The 20,084-nt window shown below is 42.7% G+C and overlaps 2 protein-coding genes and 1 pseudogene across 2 annotated transcripts; 1 reads left to right on the top strand and 2 right to left on the bottom strand.

The window, feature by feature from the left end:
* Window positions 1–923: 923 nt before the first annotated feature.
* LOC124660615 (glycosylphosphatidylinositol anchor attachment 1 protein-like) lies at window positions 924–4,801 on the top strand. Its single transcript, XM_047198447.1, has 6 exons — window positions 924–1,324; window positions 1,410–1,501; window positions 1,791–1,887; window positions 2,459–3,281; window positions 3,372–3,505; window positions 3,827–4,801. Exons 1-6 carry the CDS (start codon window positions 1,233–1,235, stop codon window positions 4,698–4,700), a joined length of 2,112 nt encoding a protein of 703 aa, XP_047054403.1. The 5' UTR covers window positions 924–1,232; the 3' UTR covers window positions 4,701–4,801.
* Window positions 4,802–5,843: 1,042 nt separating this feature from the next.
* LOC124660616 lies at window positions 5,844–8,562 on the bottom strand (annotated as a pseudogene).
* A 3,292-nt stretch (window positions 8,563–11,854) lies between these two features.
* LOC124665108 (splicing factor SF3a60 homolog) lies at window positions 11,855–19,673 on the bottom strand. Its single transcript, XM_047202509.1, has 12 exons — window positions 19,495–19,673; window positions 18,867–18,977; window positions 18,100–18,204; window positions 17,303–17,445; window positions 15,696–15,792; window positions 15,271–15,432; window positions 15,102–15,173; window positions 14,849–15,010; window positions 13,497–13,574; window positions 13,282–13,410; window positions 12,294–12,440; window positions 11,855–12,152 (listed from the first exon to the last, which is right to left on the bottom strand). The coding sequence occupies exons 1-12, from the start codon at window positions 19,666–19,668 to the stop codon at window positions 12,006–12,008; spliced, it is 1,527 nt and encodes a 508-aa protein (XP_047058465.1). The 5' UTR covers window positions 19,669–19,673; the 3' UTR covers window positions 11,855–12,005.
* Window positions 19,674–20,084: the final 411 nt, after the last annotated feature.

Raw genomic sequence — 20,084 nt, 5'->3', positions numbered from 1 at the left:
AAGATTTACAGTTGAAAGTATAAGAAATAAGAAAATGACACAATTCTTGAACACTTTCGATTAAAAAAAAATGTTCGTTGAAATGAGGCTTAGACACGGTGTGATCAAGGTGAAGCAAGGACAAGAGGATTAAGGGAGAATATTAAATCATTAAACGTGACCTCTTGTCGATAATAACATGTTTTTTTTGTTAAGGTGTTATCTTAATAAGTCGATCTGCAACCGCTCTTATAGCCGGCGGGGTTGCGAAGTGACCACGACGTGTTGCAAGGTGCTGGTGCGAGCCATCTACAAGAGTTCTGGTTGAAGCGGTTGTGTTGATATGACCTACGCGTTTCCATCTATTCCGACTGTTGCGGCGGGATCGATTTTTTCCCTAGATCAGTAGTCCGACCTCTCATGTTTTTGCTACTCCATCTGTTGAATAATATAATATTTTTAATTTTTTTTCGTAAATGCATCAACATACCTAGACGTATTCGGTGTGTAACTTCACTCATTTGATCCACTAGTTTAATTTAAAATATCTAAAAGGTTTTACGCTAGCGTAAAGAGGGAGTAATTCTCCCTTTCCCATTCTTTGCCTTCTTGGACTAGTACTTGCTTTCATGTTTATACATTTTCCTGCAAAAAAATATTCCCTCCATCTATAAATAGATGTACGAGGTTTGTCTAAATTTAGACGCTCACATATGTAGTAGTAGAGGTGACATTTTTGAAAATTTTCTGTTAACTCCGAATGAAAACAACGTTGCATTTTCTTGGAGGATGCATCACACAACAATTGGGCTGACATCTTCGAAGGCCTTTCCCAGGCCTTCAACCCCACGGTGCGAATCTCCATCCCCACCAAGATCGACCACTCGCCGCCGGCCGCCGGCCGCCGTTGTCCCCTTCCGAGCAGCCGCGCGCGCGGTCGCCTCTCGGCTTGGTTTTCTACGTGCTTTGCCTCCGTATAGCGCGCGCGCCTTCTCGGACCGTGAACATTCGGGACATTCCCTAGCTCCTCTCACCAGGAGCCGCTCGGCACGCGGCCGCCGGCGCTTCCGAGCACCGACTCCTGCTACTCTCTCCGCCACCACTCGCCGTCCGATCCCCATCTCCCCTCTTCGCCGAGAAACCAAGCACGCCACTGTGTCAGTTGACGGGAGATCCTATCCCGCGCGGCGAAATCAGATAAGGATCTGCACGTTCCCCTCCCGCCGGGGGCAGACCTAGATTAGGCTACAGCCATGGAGTCGTCAGCTAAGGAAGATGCGCAGCCGAAGCCGCGCCTCATCGTCCGCCTTGGGAGGCTCCTGGCTTCTCACCACATCCTCTTCAGGTTCGCTCTCTTCTCCCTCTTTAGCACCAAGCTTAACCCGCCCTTTTCTTGTTGCCCTGACACATTATTCGCCATTTTGGGCCAGTGCGTTGTGCTGTTCCGCGGGGATTATCGCACTCCTTTTCCTCCCAGCACTTGCAAAGAACACATACCTCTCAGAGAATGCTCTTATACCTGGTACGCCATCATATTTTATCATCCTTGCTGCTCTTATTTGGATCTCTGTAAATTTCTAGTGGAGGTATCGGTACTCTGGCAGTCAGATAGAGTTGATTATGGTATAACGTGGTGGCTTCGGATGGTTATGATTCAATAGTGAAGTCAAACTATTCATAGCCACTACGGTTATGGGAATGCCAATAGTTCATCTAATTCTGCTAGTGGCAATTTATCAGTTCGTGTATGCAGTCAGCGTATGACCATTCAAAGATGAAGCATATTTTTGATTTTGAACTTTATGAATTAGGCTCCGCAAATCCATTATTTTCCACTGAAGATGTCGCGGAAGCAAACAAATTTATCAAAGGAATTGAAGCTGCAGCTGGGGAATCAAGAGATGGAATGTATGTTACTATTTTATATAAATTCCTAGTTTTATCCTCAACTTCCTCTGCTGACAGTGGACTTATTACTAGTGTGCATCCTTGATTGCACAAATATTCTTTATTGATGTGCAATATTATCAAACCTGCTGTTAAAGTTCTTCCTGTGAAGGAATCTTTAATGCTTACTCCCAACACCTAAGTAGTAAGTCTAGTAATAAGCATATAAGTGGCTATCCATGCAACTCTAAATTTTAAAGTTCAATTTTAAATAGTAATGCTTGTAAACATACAGAGAACCAATTTTGCCACATGTTAATTAAACAAGCATATAGGTGGCTATCCATGCAACTCTAAATTTTAAAGCTCAGTTTTAAAGAGTAAGGCTTGTAAACATACGGAGAACCAATTTTGCCACATGTTAATTAAACTGAAGCTAAGGATATGCCATTTTCGGATGGTGATAAATATAATGTGCACAGAGTAGATGTTGATAAATGATAATCAGTAACTGAAGGAACATCACTTAAATATTGGATTGTCCAAGTGTAAATGTTTTTTTTATCTGTGTTTAATACTACAAATGTCACAGGGGAATGCCAAAATTCATAGTGCAACAAATGAAAGAGCTGGGTGCGGAAGTGTGTTACCATGAATTCCTCCCTCATAGCAAGCATTTTCATCCTCTGAAGTTCTTCACTTCCATGACAAACGATTTGGCAATACATCCTAATGGCACCTACACAAACTCTGGAACAAATACAATTGGCATTATACGAGCTCCTAGAGGTGATGGGAAAGAAGCAATAGTATTGGTTACTCCTTATAATTCTCAGAGAGTTAAGGAAAATGAACTATTATCACTCGCACTTGGTTTCTCTGTCTTCTCCCTCTTAAGTAGAGCTGAGTGGCTGTCAAAGGATATTGTGTGGTTATCCGCAGACTCACAATTTGGAGAATACACTGCAGTCTCTGCATGGTTAAGCCAATACCATAATCCTACATTTGTGGCTGGTGTTACGAATGGACCTGATGGTATTGCAGAAAAGGCCGAAACTACGGATTTCAAACGTGCTGGAACAATGGCTGCTGCTCTCATATTTAAAGTTGGGGAAACTAGGAATTATGGCGATAGAGATAGTGTAACAATGTATGCAGAGGCATCTAATGGCCAAATGCCAAACTTGGACCTCCTGAATGTGGTGCATTATTTAGCTGTTCATAGACAAGGTTTCCGTGTGAACATCGAGAGGATTAGCTCTTTAGTGACTTCTGCATGGCTTAGGGTTATTGCTGAAGTAATTCAAACTGTTGGGAGTTTGTTGAGAAAAATAAACCCGGACTGGAAACTTGATATTGCAGCCCCTGATTATGTGGAGGGTACTGCAAACCTTGCTAGCTCTATTTATAACCAGGTAACTGAATGGTGTAGTTTCCTTTTTATCTTAAATGGCACTAGCTTTTCGACTTTACTAATCAATTTTGTTGGCCTTTTGCTAAAGTAGGCTCTTGGAGTGCCCACCGGATCTCATGGTGCGTTCCGTGACTACCAAGTTGATGCAGTTTCTTTAGAATTTTCACCAACATTTCATCTCAGAAATGAGAATGCTAAATCTTCATTTCTTGTAAGGGGTGGAAGGTCAGTTCTTATTGGGTTACTTCAGGCTGCATGTTGTAATTATTGACACGTTGAATATTTTACTTCGAAAATGTTTAAGGTCAATGTTCTTGGTTAACAGAGACAAAATAACTTGCCCCTGGTAGTTTTAGTAATTCGCTATGGATGTTAAGACTAGGTTTGCTGAGAAACTTATGTTGTTAATAAGCTTATTGTGTTGAAAAGCTTTCACTTTCATTTTTCAGTAAATGATGCCTTCTCTACTCTTTGTTAAGCACATGCTTAAAACATAGTTTCTTGTGATTTCACCTGATGTTTTTTTACATGCTGCTTTTGGTTCAGGTTAATTGAAGGCGTGGTACGATCTGTGAATAATCTGCTTGAGAAATTCCATCAGTCCTTTTTCCTATATTTACTTACAGCGCCAAGCAAGTTCATTTCGGTTGGTGTGTATATGATTCCTTTTGCACTGCTCGTGGTACCTCTCCCAATAGTTGCCGCCGCTCTTGCTGATGGAGGTAAAACTGAGGGAAAATCAATGAATGACCACAATATGAAGGGTAGTGCTGATATTCTGCAAGTTGATGGTGGAGCATGGAAATGGCTTCAATCTGCAAGAGTATTGCTTGTTATCCAAATTTGGGCTGTGATTGTTTCACTGCTACCATACTACATTAGTCAAATTGCTGATGGTACACCAATACAAAGTGCAGTGATTTGGGTGGTGCTCTCCATTATTGTGTTGATCATCCTGTACGCCATGTTAGGCTCACCATACTCTGCTGGGGTGGAATGGAAACTTTTGAAGGCCACGATGATCACTTCCATCTCAATAGGACTGGGGCTGATGTCAATAATAAATTTCGCTACTGCTCAGCTTGGTTCCCTGATTGTGATCCCAATGTGTCTGTTTTCTCGGCCGGTGAAAGCACGACTTGGTATGAATTTCCTCCCACGGACAGTATTGTTGGCGTCAAATATATTTCTTGCCATCTTTGGTTTCCCTCCAGTCACATTGTTGGTTATGAAAGGGCTTTCCAAGGGGACCTGGACAGTAGACATTGGAGATTTCTGGGTGTCCATGGAGTTCTTGTGGGAATGGAGTAGCGCCACATATCTTTACATATTTCTTGTTCATCTTCCCTGCTGGCTTTTGTGCATCCATGTGCTGGTGCATCCATGCCTCCAAGCAGGATCGAAGGTTAAGCGGGAGTAGATTGTTTGATCTCAGGAATTGTTTGTAGGTTTAAAATCAAAAGAGCAGTGTAACAGATGTCTCAGTTTATGTGTTATTTTTAAGAATTGTTTGTTTTCTGAGATCGAGAAGACCCACGAAGAGAAAATTGGTCGTCTTACTTTCTTACCTTTGTAAAATCAACGTGAAAGATTGTTGTGCACAAGCAGGTAGTCCAGCGATATGTATAAAGGAAAATATAATGGCCATTGGCCCTTTTTGCTACACATTTACCATCCTCTAACAATAATCCAACAAAAATGAGTGTACATTTGTGAGTTGCATAAAATAAAATCTGAACTGTGGTGCCATTTTTTGACTGAGGTGATTTGGGTCTATATATTTGGATCGAAGGTTAAGCAGGAGTAGATTGTATCTTAAGGGTTGTCTCTACATTTAATGATTTTGGTAATATGATTGGGCTATTCACTCTTTTTTGCTATAATTTCGTGTAAGGGTTGTATCTTACTCCTCATTAACTATGGTCACATAGGCAATTTGCATATGATACCGTGCTAAGAACATTTCATTGTGAAAGACCGTAGTATATGCAAGCGAAGAACCAGCTCTTAATGTGTATACCGAGACCAAATGAATGCAAAATAGATCTTGTGCACCAAGCCTTGGTCCTGCCACTGGTATACCCTTTGCAAACTGGTGCACATCATCCTTCACAAAAATATTTCCGGTCGCGTCAATTAAAACCGTCCAGAGGTAGTACAAGTTTATTTGGGGTCATATAATAAGCTGTAGTATAGCTTAGCTAGCCATAAACTGATCCGTTGTATGATTGTATCTTACGAGCATGTTTCTTAGCGGGGCACGACGTTTAGAAACAATGCTTTGCGACCGATATGATAAGAATATGAATCAGTATATGCATAGAATACATGGATATTTCCTGCGGATTATCTCTTTAATTCTATTGCACTACCTTATTTTCGATGAATAAGGTGCACGTGTATTTTAAGGTAAATTTTGACTGAAACTTTTGATCAATAAAATCTTATTATATTATACATAATTAGTCTCGTCGAATTTGTATTAAAAACACTTTTTAATAATGCTAATTTATACCACAATTTTTTATATAATTGAGTAATTTGTAGTACAACAAAAAACATGAAAAACGAAAACTTCTTATTTATAGAATACAGGAGGGGTAATTTTGAGCAGACGCGAGGAACTGAGCATTGACATTTACTGCTCAATCATGGGCGAAAGGAGCGGCATGCGGCTGCTTGGGGCGCCGGCTTTGAACTAGCCAAGCTCTCCAGCCAAACCTCGTCAGCCACGGTGGCGTACTGGTCGTCGTTACGGTGCCACCTCCAGACGGCGCTCGTCTCGTTGACGATCCTCAGTCGTCCGTGCCCGAAGCTCGCCTCCCGGAACACCGAAAGGTGCGCCGACTTGTGATCCTTGATGAATCTTGAGAGAATAAGAGTCCATTAAAACAAAATCAAAATTACAGCAAGATCCATGCAAATGAAGAGCGGCTCGATGGGAGATCGATCATCCTACTTGGAAGCAAGGCCTTCCCTGTTGCCGCCATCGCCGATGGTGATGTACATTGGACCCCGGCTGTTGGCCTTGTTGTCGTAGATCCTCGTCTAGGTCATCAGCCACAAAATTGGTTAGTTGGTTGATCAATTGGTCGATGAGTAGTGCTTCCAAAGCGCTGGTAGAAAAGAAATGGACACAGCTAGGACTGTAAGACTTACAAAGCGCTCGTAGGCGTGAACGTGTCCGGCGAAGACGACGTCGACGCGGGCCTCGTAGAGGAGCCTCTCCATGGCGGCGCGCATGCTCTCGCCCTCGTCCTGGTGTGCCTCGTTGGTGTTGTACCACGGCGCGTGCAGCAGCGCCAGCAGCCACGGCGTCCTCCGCCGGTCCACGCCGGCGAGGTCCCTCTTCAACCACGCGTGCTGCTCCGACCCCTCCTCGAAACCGGCGTACGAGCCCAGCATCACCACGTGCGCCGCGCCGCCCGCCGCGTCGAAGGAGTAGTAGAGGTTGGACTGGGACTGGGAGCCGCTCTCCTCGTGCGGCATGCGCCACCGATTGTTGTAGGCAACAAACGCGTCATCGTAATCGTGCTGGCGCGGCTCCATCTCGTGGTTGCCCTCCGTCACCATCCACGGCCGGGCGCTCGCCAGCGGCTGCACCAGCCGCCCGAACGAGTCCCAGCGCTGCTGCACCCTGTCCGCGTACGACAGGTCGCCGGGGAGCAGCAGCACGTCGTAGTCCTTGCCGCCGATGTGCGACAGCGTCGACCTGGTCCAGTCCGTCTGCCCGAGGTCGCCCACGACGGCGAACTCGATGGGCAGGTTCGCCGGAGGAGTCCTGAGGTTGAACTCGTCGCCGGCCTTCCCGCACCGGTAGACCGGTAGTAGTAGGTCTCGCTGGGCTTGAGCGGGCCGATCGTTACGTGGTGAATCGCGCCGGACTGGTATACACCGTAGCGGTACGTCGTGTGGCTTCCCTTGGCGGACGCCGTGTACTTCTTCGGAGATGTGCCGTACTCCACCACGGACGCCGCCCTGCTCCGCTCGTCGGTGACCCAGGAAACCCTCATCTTGTTTGCTCCCACGGTTGAAATGTGCACCTAAAAGGTTACCGTGTCAGGGACAAAGCGTTAAAATTCTTGCATTAATTACAGAGCAGCAGCATATACTAGTATCATTTGAAGATGTGAATTGATGAAAGCAACGTGGAAATTAAACACCAGTACTCAAAAGTTTCTAGAAATTCTCAACGACAATATTCAGAGGGAGGCTGAATTTGGCTTCAAAACTCACGAGGGCTAAAAGTAGCGAATAATCTAATAAAAAGCCGTGTGCATCCTTTGGATGCAGAAGCGGGGGCGATTTTTCCCCCTTTTCGAAAAAGAAAAAAAAACGAGGGCTAAAAGTCTGTTTTATCCTCGTTCTGATGATGTCGACTTATTTTTGTTTATGAATTAATCACTGTGCTAATCTGCACATAATTTGAGTCCAATGGCTTAATTTCAGGTATCACAAGAGATACTAAGCAGAATTCATAAACTTTGTAATTTTGCAATCAATTCAATCCTAAGGGCTCCTTTGATTTAAAGGATAGGAAAAGCATAGGAATATGAAAGGTATAGGATTGGAATGACATGTCTACTTGAATCCTATAGGAGATGAAGTGTGTAGCAAAGACATTTTTTCATGAGGTATGAGCTAATGCTTTTTTCCTATAGGAATTACACCACAAGATTTCTATAGGAATTTTTCCTATAGGATATGTTCCTATGAATCAAATAACATGTATAGGACATTTTCATAGGAACCAAATCCTACACAATTCCTATGCAAATCCTTTGAATCAAAGGAGCCCTAGTAGCTACTAGTAATATCATTGCTATCCACTCTCTGACCATCGGCTAGAGGTTGAGGATAGAAAAGAGTTCAACAAACAAAGAAACGAGGCGCTTCAATTTCCACCTCCGAATTAGTTCAAGAAAAAAAAAAATCTGCCTCTGAAAACCTTTAAAGAAAGGCAAAGCTCTAATATCTGTCTGACAAAATGAATAAAGAAAGCTCAAACACCAATGAACACCGCAAGAATAAACTATGAGTATCAGTCGACAAAAATCCCATGCTGTGCCATGTGAAAGCCACTGATTCCAAATTCTTGCAAACTCCGCACACCCGACAAGTCCAGAGTCAAGATCGACCATTACCTGCTGTGGATGGCCTGGTGGGGTTTTGTTCTCCGTCAGCACCAGCGGTCTTGGCGGCGGCCGGACATACTCATCCGCGTGGGTGGCGTACCGGAACATGAGCGAAGTTTGACGATGTGTGAAGATCGGTGTAATAAGCTAGCTTGGTTGGGAATAGCTAAAAAATGAAATTATATATGTCCAATGTAAGATTTGTGTTAGAGTATAGCAGTTAAGATTAACTATTAATTAAATTATGGCGGATAGATAGCCCATTTTTTTTTTTTTTTTTTTTTTGAGAAACACAGTACAAACGCAGACGCTCACACACACGCGCATACACTCACCCCTATGAACGCACACACGCACACCCTACCCCTATGAGCACCTCCGGAAGACTGAGCCGGCGGATTGAATCTTGAAATTGACGAAGTCACCACAGGCGCCTCGCTGTCGACGGGAACGTCGCCTCCCACTGAATGAATATTCCGCCTTTATGAGACACACAGATGTCAAACCTGGGATTTGAACTCTGGTGGGCTGGGGGTACAACCACCCTCCTAACCATCCAACCTCAGGTTGGTTCTCAGATAGCCCATATTTATTCCATAGCACTGTAAAAGAGCTACGAAAAAGACATATATTTGAGTAGTTGGTGTAATCAGAGTTAAATTAAAGGAGAGCGAAAAGAAGTGCGAGATCGAGATCTATTAATTACCAGTTGCCAGTATGTCACAAGAGACTGGGGAATCGTCCTCGATGAAGAAACGATTGAGCATGATATGTAACGTATTTATACATAGAGGATTCCACGGGATCAAAAGGACTACAGCTTGCGTTGTGAATAAGCAATATAGAAAGTAGTGGGTTTCACAGGGAATCTTAAACCTTTGGGTTGCGTGAAATGAGAAATGGCATCAAGGACAAGGGATGGCATATAAAAGACTGAATTCCAGTTTTTACCCCCCCCCCCGGTTTATCAATTTTGGCACGAATTACCCTATTTAACAAATTTTCATCCTTATCACCTCATTTAGGAAAAGTTTTGCCAATTTTTACCCTCTTTAAAGAATTAGAGCATTTTGAAAGGTGGATCCATGTCATCTAGTCCATGTGGCCTGACACATATGCGATTTTTGGCTAGATAAGGTTCAAAACTCCTCTAGCATCTTCGTCACACATGAATCATCTGTTAGCTCAACCATAGAGTTTCCATTGGTCCATCTCTTCTGATAATACACGGTGTCTCAAGGGTTGAAACCCAATTCTTTCATCTTCTCCTTTACATCTGACTTGCGGGAAAAAGACACAAGGCCGAAAACCGCATATGTATCACACCACATGGACGTGATGGCGCGGATTCACATGTCAAAACACTCTAATTCTTTAAAGGAGGTAAAATTTGGCAAAACTTTTCCTAAATGGGGTAATTACGATGAAAACTTGTTAAATGGGGTAATTAGTGTCAAAATTGACAAAGTAGGGGGTAAACACCAGAATTCACTCCATATAAAAAGACCTTTCACTATGCTTTGCACCTTACTTCGTCCATCCACAAATAAGTGTACATGCGGGTTTCCAAGATAATTTATGAAGTGGGGTGATAAATACATTGGAGAGATGCAAACCAACATCTCACTTCTCTTTAATTCTTTCACCTCCAATAAGCTATGTGCATGTAGAAAACGAGGGGCACATAATTGGGTTTGATTTCCGAGCGTTGAGAGAGAAGCAATTTTTACTGTTTTAAAGTGCATTGAAAATATAGAAGTACACTCTTTTGTGGATAAAATTTGGAGATAAACGTTGTACTACTTATTTGAGGATGGAGGAGGGAGTAGTGCGTTATCCTAGGTAATGATGTTTGTTGCCATACTACATTAGTCAAATTGCCGATGGTACACCAATACAAAGTGCAGTGATTTGGGTGGTGCTCTCCATTATTGTGTTGATCATCCTGTACGCTATGTTAGGTTCACCATACTCTGTTGGGGTCGAATGGAAACTTTTGAAGGCCACGATGATCACTTCCATCTCAATAGGGCTGGGGCTGATGTCAATAATTAATTTCGCTACTGCTCAGTTTGGTTCCGTGATTGTGATCCCAGTGTGTATGTGTTCTCGGCCGGTGATGAAAGCACGGCTTGGTATGAATTTCCTCCCACGGACAGTATTGTTGGCGTCAAATATATTTCTTGCCATCTTTGGTTTCCCTCCAGTCACATTGTTGATTATGAAAGGGCTTTCCAAGGGGACCTGGACAGTAGACATTGGAGATTTCTGGGTGTCCATGGAGTTCTTGTGGGAATGGAGTAGCGCCACTTATCTTTACATATTTCTTGTCCATCTTCCCTGCTGGCTTTTGTGCATCCATGTATTGGTTCATCCATGCCGCCAGGCGGGATCAAAGGTTAAGCGGGAGTAGATTGTTTGATCTCAAGAATTGTTTGTATGTTTAAACTCTAGAGGACAGTGTAACACGCCTCAGTTTCTGTGTTCTTTGGGTTTTTTATTTTTGAAAGAATTGTTTGTTTTTAGAGGACCTACAGCAAGTGTGAGAAATCTGGTCGTCTTACCGTCTCCCTTGTAAAAACAATGAAAAACTGTCTACTGTAAGAAGGCTGCTGGATTATTGTGCACAAGTAGGCAATCCAGTAACCTGTAGAAAAATCAATGACATCAGTGACCTCCCTACAGTGAATTTACACTAGTTATCCAACAAAAATGTGTACATTGGAGTATAAAATAAACTCTAACTATGGTACTTGGTCCGATTTAAATTCTGAACTAACTTTTTTGCGAAGAAGCATTTAACCATTTAACATAAACCTGTTGATATTCTCTAGTAGTGATTTGCGGTTTCAGCATTTTCGTAATTATGGAGAAATGTCAGAGTTGTATACACTGAAACCATAACATGCAATTCACAAAATATTGCTGTGTCCCATGAAGAAAATGACACAACAGGTTTGGAAGTTCATTTTATTTTTATTTTTGTAGAACACCAACGCTTATTTGTTGTGAAATTTCATCTTTTAGCGTGTCAAAGAAAACTTGTAGTGCGAATTGCTTTGGATTTTTGGGTACATCAGGCCCAATTCTTCGTAGTGGTTTTGCACCTCTGGGGCATAAGAAAAATTTATAGGGATTCATGAACTTCTAAGGAATGTTACAAAATAAAAACATAAGTATGTTACATTTAAAAAAAATATAAAATCAATTGTCACCACTAGAATGGGAATCTTGGGTACAATCCTCTGTTTCAATTTGCAGGTTCACGGTTCATCCAAGGGAAATCAGCTTAAAAAGCAAAAACTAACTTGGGGCAAGTGTCACGCCTCTTGGTTCTCACACAGACAAATCACCTCAATATCCATCCACATCACACAATTATCTGTCACGCAGAGAAAACGCACAAAGTGGTGGCAAGAGCACATTTGACAATGTAACAGGAAGAAAACAGTCATCTCCGAAGTACCATGTTGCTAGAAATAATGTGTGTCAATACAAGGTTACGACAGCAGGGCAAGTCAACAGATTTCCATGGAACAGTAGACCAGCCATTTAGCACGCGGCAGTGAACTAGGATCACAGCTACAATTCTATATCAGGCCTTGCCGCTGCAGGTCAGTGTAAGTCTTCTTGTTGTAGATATTGCCATCTGTATCCTCGTACTCTTCTTCCAAGTCTGGCCGCCACTTGTTCAGCCCTTGCTTTGATTGTATTCTCTCCCAGAGTGCCTTGGCCTCCTGCCAAACATGAATCAGATATGTCAAAGCACTTCGTTGCAAAACAAAATTGACCAAGCAGAAATAATACACATGCATAGCCCATGTTCAATGTTTATCCAGATGAATCAAGAAGCACACAAATCAACTATGGTGGTATACCTCGATGGATGTGATTTCATTGAAGTTCTTGGTATTAGGAATACCAAGGCATCGCATCCCATGCTGGTGGCGCCACTCCTTGAAATGGCGCTCATAAGCCCTTCTCCCCCAGTAACTGTGGTTGCCACATATCTCGCACTTGAATTCCTGATGACAAATTGTCACAGTTAATACATGAGTGCTCTAGCATCAAACATGCCTGTAATATCCGGGCACATAATAGCGAGGATGCATTGATTTTCAAATTCAGTCTAATACTTAACAGGCAGAACATGCTAGCAAACATTAAAATTTAACACTTTCTGGTAACGGAACATGTAGTATCTCGAAGTAGGCAAATACGGACAACACAATTATATGAGAAAATTGTGAACCTAAGTTTGCCTTGCTGGTCAACACTTCCTTAAGTTATAGGACATATATAATTAGCAAATATTGGTACCCAGCAAACACTGAGCCAGGTCTGTAGTTAATATCAATAATATGCACATGTTTGGTTCGCTGCCACAGATTGATACCCTAGTTACGGCTAACAAAATTGCGGTCACACTTTATGCGATGTTTTGTTAGAACTGGGGTTGCGAGGCTAATACAGTACACAAGTTTGGCAATGAACCCTAACAAAGTAAAACTAGGCTAACTTATGTGTGGTATTTTCTGGCATCCAGCCATATATGCACATGTTCGGTTCGCTGCCACAGATTGACACCCAAGCTGTGGCTAACAAAATGGCAGTCGCACTTTATGCGATGTTTTGTTAGAACTGGGGTTGTGAGGCTAATACAGTACACAAGTTTGGCAATGAACCCTAACAAAGTAAAACTAGGCTAACTTAGGTTGTGGCATTTTCTGGCATCCAACCATACATCTACAAAGAACATTTAGTACAATCACACAAAGATATTCAATAAACAGCATTGTAAGTGAAGACAAAATGAAGTGATGGGATAAATGATTATTAACAACGATAAGACTGGCTAGTGGTTACCTGACCAAGACCGTGAAGCTTATAGAGCCAATAGGGGATAGGTTTTCCATCCCAGCCCATTGGTAACTTGAGAGGGTTGTAGATTTGTTGGTCTTCGTCATCACTTTCACTATCAGCTTGTACTTCTTCCTATAATAAATACAGAAGACAAAAGTAAAAAAAAAAATTAGAAAACAGAACATAAGATTAGATACTGATCACGGGAAGCTAAGAACCTCTTCTCGTTCTGCTTCCATTTCTTCATAGGTCAAAGTCAGTTTCTTCTCGGCATTTTCCTTTGTTCTTACAATGATCTGCACGGAAGATAAACATATGAGCAGAAGGTTAAATTCCAAATAGACAGATTAGAAGTCCTAGCAACAAAGAGGAAACTCTGTAAACCTCAAGAGAAGTAATAAACTACAATCCCATATACACATTCTAATACTGGCTACAGATGCCAGTGGGTCAAAGTTAGGGTACCCTCTCTACCCTAGGCTCATTTGATTCATAGGATAGGAAAATCATACGAATAGGAAAAGTATAGTATTGGAATGTCATGGCTACTTGAATCCTATAGGAAAATGAAGTGTGTTTGATTGTAGCAAAGGAAATTTTCCATGAGGTATGACCTCATGTTTTTTTCCTATAGGATTTAGACTACAAGATTCCTATAGGATTAGTTCCTATAGGATATGTTCCTATGAATCAAACAACATGTGTAGGAAATTTTCCTATAGGATTCAAATCCTACACTATTCCTATGCAATTCCTATGAATCAAAGGAGCCCTTAGTTCTAAAAAATGAACTAACTTTTCTGATGAATCATCATCTTGCAAAAGTTAGTTAAATTTTTTGCACTAAATGGGGTAGAGGGTACCCTAACTTTGACCCACTTGCATCTCTGGATACTGGCTCCAAATCTAGCCGTAATTTAGTCCTTGTGCAGATGGAGCTTTTGGTGTACCAACAACAATACTTTGGTACGCAACATATTGAAAAAGGTATACCATGGCATTGGTGACAGCAGCACCTGGGTAACAACTATTCATGACAGGTGTTGATGTATAATCATTTTGCTCACTTAAAGACAGTTTTTTCCACAGCATTCTGAGGGCCTCTTTTAGATACACTGCAAACTGTTGAGCTTCTCAGATAGCTTCGTATTTATACTGCTAGGGATTTTTAACAATTTGCCCCGAAGTTGGTATTACTTATATCATTTGCCCATGTTGGGGCGTCTGACTGTGCTTAAAATGCACCAAATTTGACCTGTCTTTGATAATTTGCCAAAGGGAGAGAGAGGGGGGCGGGGGGGGGGGGGGGTCTTTGTGAATGATGGTTTCAACTGTGAGTTCATATGTGCAAAACCCCTCAGGAAAATAATCAGATGTCTGCTCAATTTTGGGGCATCTGAAACCGTCAAACCAACTTGGGCAAATCATAAAAAAATTCAAAGAAAGTGTCCTGGGGCAAGGCCAATCTTCAGTAAACAGGCATGATCATGTCCGACTTACCAACGTTGAAATGGGTTAAGAAAATTTGACTGAACATGTTATTGTGCCCAAATAAGAAAGAAGAGCTGACCTCATCAAGAATCTCACACAGGCGCCTCATCTTTACTTCGATCAAGGCAATTTCCTTCTTCAAATCATCCTTGGAATTGTTGCCATTAGAAGGCACATTTGAGACAGAACTACGTGAACCTTTTACAAAATGCTTACGGTCCAATTGTTCCAATGGTGTATGCTGAAAAATATGATCATTGGCAGCAAAATTTAGAACTCAGAAGTAGCCATAACAAGTGACAGCAAAGATAGCAATAGCGTTCAATGCTCACCTTCAGCAAGAAGAGTCGCTCTGCACGCTGTTGAACAGTGCCACCACCTTTCAATCCACGAGCAGCTAGAGCCTGATAAAAGTGTAATTTAATTAAATAAATAGAAGACCAAGTGAAGGATGAAACTAAATATAATGTTCGCTAATAATAGTCTGTTACAAGACCAAACCTCTTTCAACTTTTCCGGACCAAGCTCTACAAGTTCTTCAACAGAGTTATAGTAATCAAGGTCTACTTCAGACTCTTGCAGCACAGATTCTTTTTCTGTGCCCCTATTCTCCCAGCCAGGTACTTCTCCATTGGCCCACTGTTCTTCAAAATCACTTTCCAACTGCACAGGTGTACATAGAATTTGTGTGTTAGTTGTTACTTATCATGCTGAAGTGTTAAACTATATTGATGATGTAGTAGTTCTATGTCAAATATTTATTGCAAGCCCCACCACAAGCAACTCCAGAAGTAGACATAACAGTAAGACATCATGATAAGAACCGCTAGCAAGTAAATAACAGTGTCTTAAGTGACCATGTCATCATATAAGTAGGTGGGAGCACAGAAGGAAGACAAGATACTACAACGTAAAAGAAGACCGACCTTTGTAAATATCTTCTGAAGATCTTGCAATGGCTCTGTGCGACGCAGAAAATATGTCAGATATTCCAAAATATGCTCCAGATATTCTTTGTATTGCCTGCCAAAGAAAAAAAACTGGCAGATAAATAATCTTTACAAAATTGTATGGCATTTATAAAAAAATACAAGAGATCAAATAAATGTTGGCTATTAAATGACTAATTTTGGTTAATCATGTGTAGCTGATACATGTATCTTACTACAAGCCCACCATTCTAGTAGTTTCATGCTAAGAGCATCCCCACTCGTTGGCGCTCCCCACGTCCAAATCCGGCGAAATTTTCGTCCGGATTGGAGGAAGATTTGGCATGGGGAGGAGTAGTTTCCCAGTCGTGTGCTCCCCAAGCGGCGTTTCTCGGGGAAAAAGAGGATGGCTCGGGGAATCCGGACGAAAGAGGAGACACGTGGGCGTGGGCGGTTGGTTTAGCTTCATCCGGAGTCCCCAGGAGACCCCCGGGAAACCGAGGATGGCATGGGGAGTCCGGACGAAAATAGGCTCAAATCCGGACCAAAACGAGGAACCGGGGGCCTGACTGGGCCGTTTTTCGCCGTCCGGATGAAAAAAAGTGGCTGTGGGGGGCTCTGTGGGGAGACGAGTGGAGATGCTCTAAGTTTCATCTTACTTCCAACAAGGGTGCCCATTTGCATTGTTAGGTAAATATATGGTACTCCCTCCGTCCCAAAATAAGGAACTCAAACTTTTTCTAGATACGGATGTATCTACAGACAAAGCTGAGACACCTAATTTGGGACAGAGGTAGTATATTTTAGCCCATTCAATATGGTTAACAGACCCTCTCAAAAAAAAAAAATATGGTTAACAGAAGAAAAACAGTTTTGGTAAAAGTAACTAATTGTTTCAATATATCAATTTAAGAAGGCCATGAGAATTCTGGAAATAAAAATGTTTCAGCTTGAGGAATCAAATAACCCTGCAGAAATTCTCATGGCCTTGACCTCTTTATAGCACTTGAGAAAATGAGACTAAGCAAAGAACGCCCGTACAAGTAATACAACTACAGTCTGAACTCCAAGAAGTAGTAAAGGAAACAAAATCTAAAAACCACTTCCCCTACCATGCGCACAAACAAGATATAAACTGACACTGCTTGGCCCACGAAATAGAACTATATCAGAATGCAATTAGATTACATGAACCATCAAGTGTGAATGCAACGTATAGTTCCCTGTACACGGCCTTGTGTGCACACAGGAAAGAGCATCTCGCCCCTCACAGTCCCACCCACTGCCTCATTCCGAACCAAATTATGTGACTTATGTCCATGGCGTTTACCACAATGGCTGGGGTCACCCTTGCTGAGGTCAACCCCCAACGGCAAGTACATTCACCTTTTACCAAATAACACAACACCTACATATTAGTGTTTCTTTCCCACAAAATAATGATCAACCGGATTGACCGGTTCATTGTTCAAGTTTGTCAAGAAGTGACCACCATAGTCCAAAGTCCTAACCACCACCAACAAAAAAAGGAAAATATATCTAAGATGCATGTGACATTTTCAGGAGACATGCACTTGGTCTTAGGGAAAATGCCAATTGCATACCTGGTAGTTTTTAGACTATGTGTGATCTTCTCCGTCTGAGAAAAAGTGCCAACATATGCCGAGTATTCCATGAGCGATCCAAACTTGGAATTTATGAACTCGTTGTAGAGCTCATGCAAGTCCAGGTACCGACCAAATGCTTCCTAGCAAAATGCAGAAAAGGAAAATTAGCACACTTAAAAGTAACTGCGATAAGACGGCATATAAAATATCAACAGCACCAATGGGGTGAACATGCAATGCGGATATGGCAGGATTATAACTACACGATAATGCAAATCATAACAATAATAGTACAGAAAAATGATTCTCAAGTTATCATGCTCCATCCCAGTATCTTGTCATTAACCTAAATCTTACCATGCATAGCACCGTGATCCTACAAGAGGAATCAAATAACCCTGCAGAAATTAAAGTACACGTATCACAATGGAGATACCCTCGAGTTCAAGACTACTGTAGTAAGAAGGAAAACAGGGGCACTAGTGGATTCTTTAAAGTTCTTAGCACACAGAATTCATGGATGATTTACCTAGCTTGGACACTATTGAAGCACAAAGCAGGACTAGATAATTTTGGATGAAGACAAGATTAGGTTGCATGCATTTAACTTCTCAATGAAGGAACTTATGAACATAGGTACATATACCACAGAAAATTTGCATATGTACATGGAGATAGTGAACATAACTGTATGAAAGTAACAAGAATCAGATTAACGACAGATAGCTTAGGATACAACAGTGCCCATATCATCTAAGGCAGCATTACAAGGTGAAAATGTACTTAGAGAGTACCTCGCCAGAGAATTCAATAGCTGGTTCCTCCTTTAGTAGCTCTTCATGATCGTCAGTATCAGTGACAAAACGAGCGGAGTGATTCCGCCTATGGGATTCACGGATCTGCAAGCATGCACCAAAGTTTGAATAAAAGAAAAATCATCACAAATGAAGAAAGAGTACAAGGCCGACTAGAGGGTCATCATGGCTGGGATGAAGGGCAGTATCAGAACTGTGTAATGTAACTGGAAAACTCACAACTATGTATGTAGTTTAATTTCCAAGTATCACTAGAAAACTTGCCCTACTGATAATTATTTTGCAGTTTTAGGCTAAACATATCTAGGCAAGAAAAAATTACTACATTTCGCAGTGGAGGTAGCACATTTTCTTGCCGATTTAGCTTTCCAAACATACTACATTTCAGAACAGAGGTAGTACATTTTCTTGCCTATACATGATTAGCCTAAAAAAAGCAAAATAATTATCAATAGGGCAAGTTTGGTTCCCTATCATCCAAATACCACATTTCAGAACAGAGGTAATAGTTCTTCACCAAATAATTTGGTTCCCTATCATCCAAACTTGGGTATGCAAGTCTGGAGGTCAATTCTAGCACTAGGCACTAAAGTATAATAGAATGAAATGTTTTTGTCAGTAGATAAGATGGACAGCAGCCTCTAGTGCTTGGCTACCATTTCGCCATTTACAGCTGTCCTGACTCAATGATATGTAAAAGATACACCATGCATGCATTATGAGGAGCCATAGGATTGATGACTTACATCTTTGAGCCTGTCAAAGAACTTGTGGAAGATGTCGTCTTGCGCGGGAGCAGTCAAATGGTTGGAGATCTCTTCCTTCCTAGCACCGTCCTTGTCTTCGTAGATTTCCACCTAGATAACAGCCACAGCAGCAAAACCACCTTAGAACAACGAAAAACAGCCGATTCCCAAAATATACTTCACTTCACCCCCAACTGAAGGGGGGGAAAACAGCAGCACTGAGGATACAAGATGTAAAACATTCAGGTTTTTTGTGTACCCTCAGGCTAATTTTAGTGAAAAGAATAAAGCTGAAAAACCAACTGACAAGCTCGAATCTGGACCTCGACAGAATTAGCACGAGCCAGCCAACGCGAAAGCATAGCAAGAGGACATCCTAAGGCTCACAATTCACTGGACACCGTATATCTCAAGCATTGAGCAGAACCAAACCTGACTAGTATTTCCTAGAGAAAAGCCCTCCTGGGCCTGCTCTAAAGCACACCTAAGTACGGAGAACACAGATGCGGCACCGCCAATCTCTGGCGGTACCAGGCCAGGCACGACTACGATGCTAGAGCCGCTAAATCAACCGCAAAAACCCTAGGGAGGAAGAGAGGGTGGGACCGCGGGATGAGGTTAAACTTACGAGCCTGTCTGAGGTGGTGACTACGAGGTCGATGATGTTGCGGACGCGGTGGGACTGGAAGAGGCGGTCGCGCGCGTTGGCGGGGTCGCGCTGCAGCTCGCGCACCGCCAGGCGCTCGAGCCGCTCCAGGTCCTCGTGCGCCGCGCGCGTGGCCTCCAGCACCGACGACGCCATCGCCGCCGCCGGCTGGCTAGGACAGCCCCGGTCCGCTCCTCTGCTGGATCCGGCGGGGTGGTGGCTAGGGTTTTGGGGATTCCGCGGTCGGGAGGAGGAGCGGAACGGCTGGGTGAGGTCGCGCGAGGCGAGTCTTTTCCTTTCCCGGTGGGCAACAAAGGGTGCGTGTGATATGGGCCGGGATGAGAGGCTCGTGGGTTCTGGAGAAACGTGGCGGTTTCTGTACGACGGTTTCTTCCTAGCCCAGCCCAGGTTCGGTCTGAATTGACTAGCCAAGCCTCACCGAGACGGGAGCTGCTTTACACCGACCTGGTCGGTGTGTAACAGCCACCGACCACCCCCCCAGGAATGTTGGGCCGGCCCAAGTTTCTTTTTTTTTTTCCTTTCTCATTTTTTCTCGGTTTTAAATCTGAACA

Source organism: Lolium rigidum, chromosome 6 (genome assembly GCF_022539505.1).
Source record: "Lolium rigidum isolate FL_2022 chromosome 6, APGP_CSIRO_Lrig_0.1, whole genome shotgun sequence".
NCBI classification, from domain to species: Eukaryota; Viridiplantae; Streptophyta; class Magnoliopsida; order Poales; family Poaceae; genus Lolium; species Lolium rigidum.
Note: the sequence above shows the minus strand (reverse complement) of the source record. Positions and strands in the feature narration are given on the sequence as shown.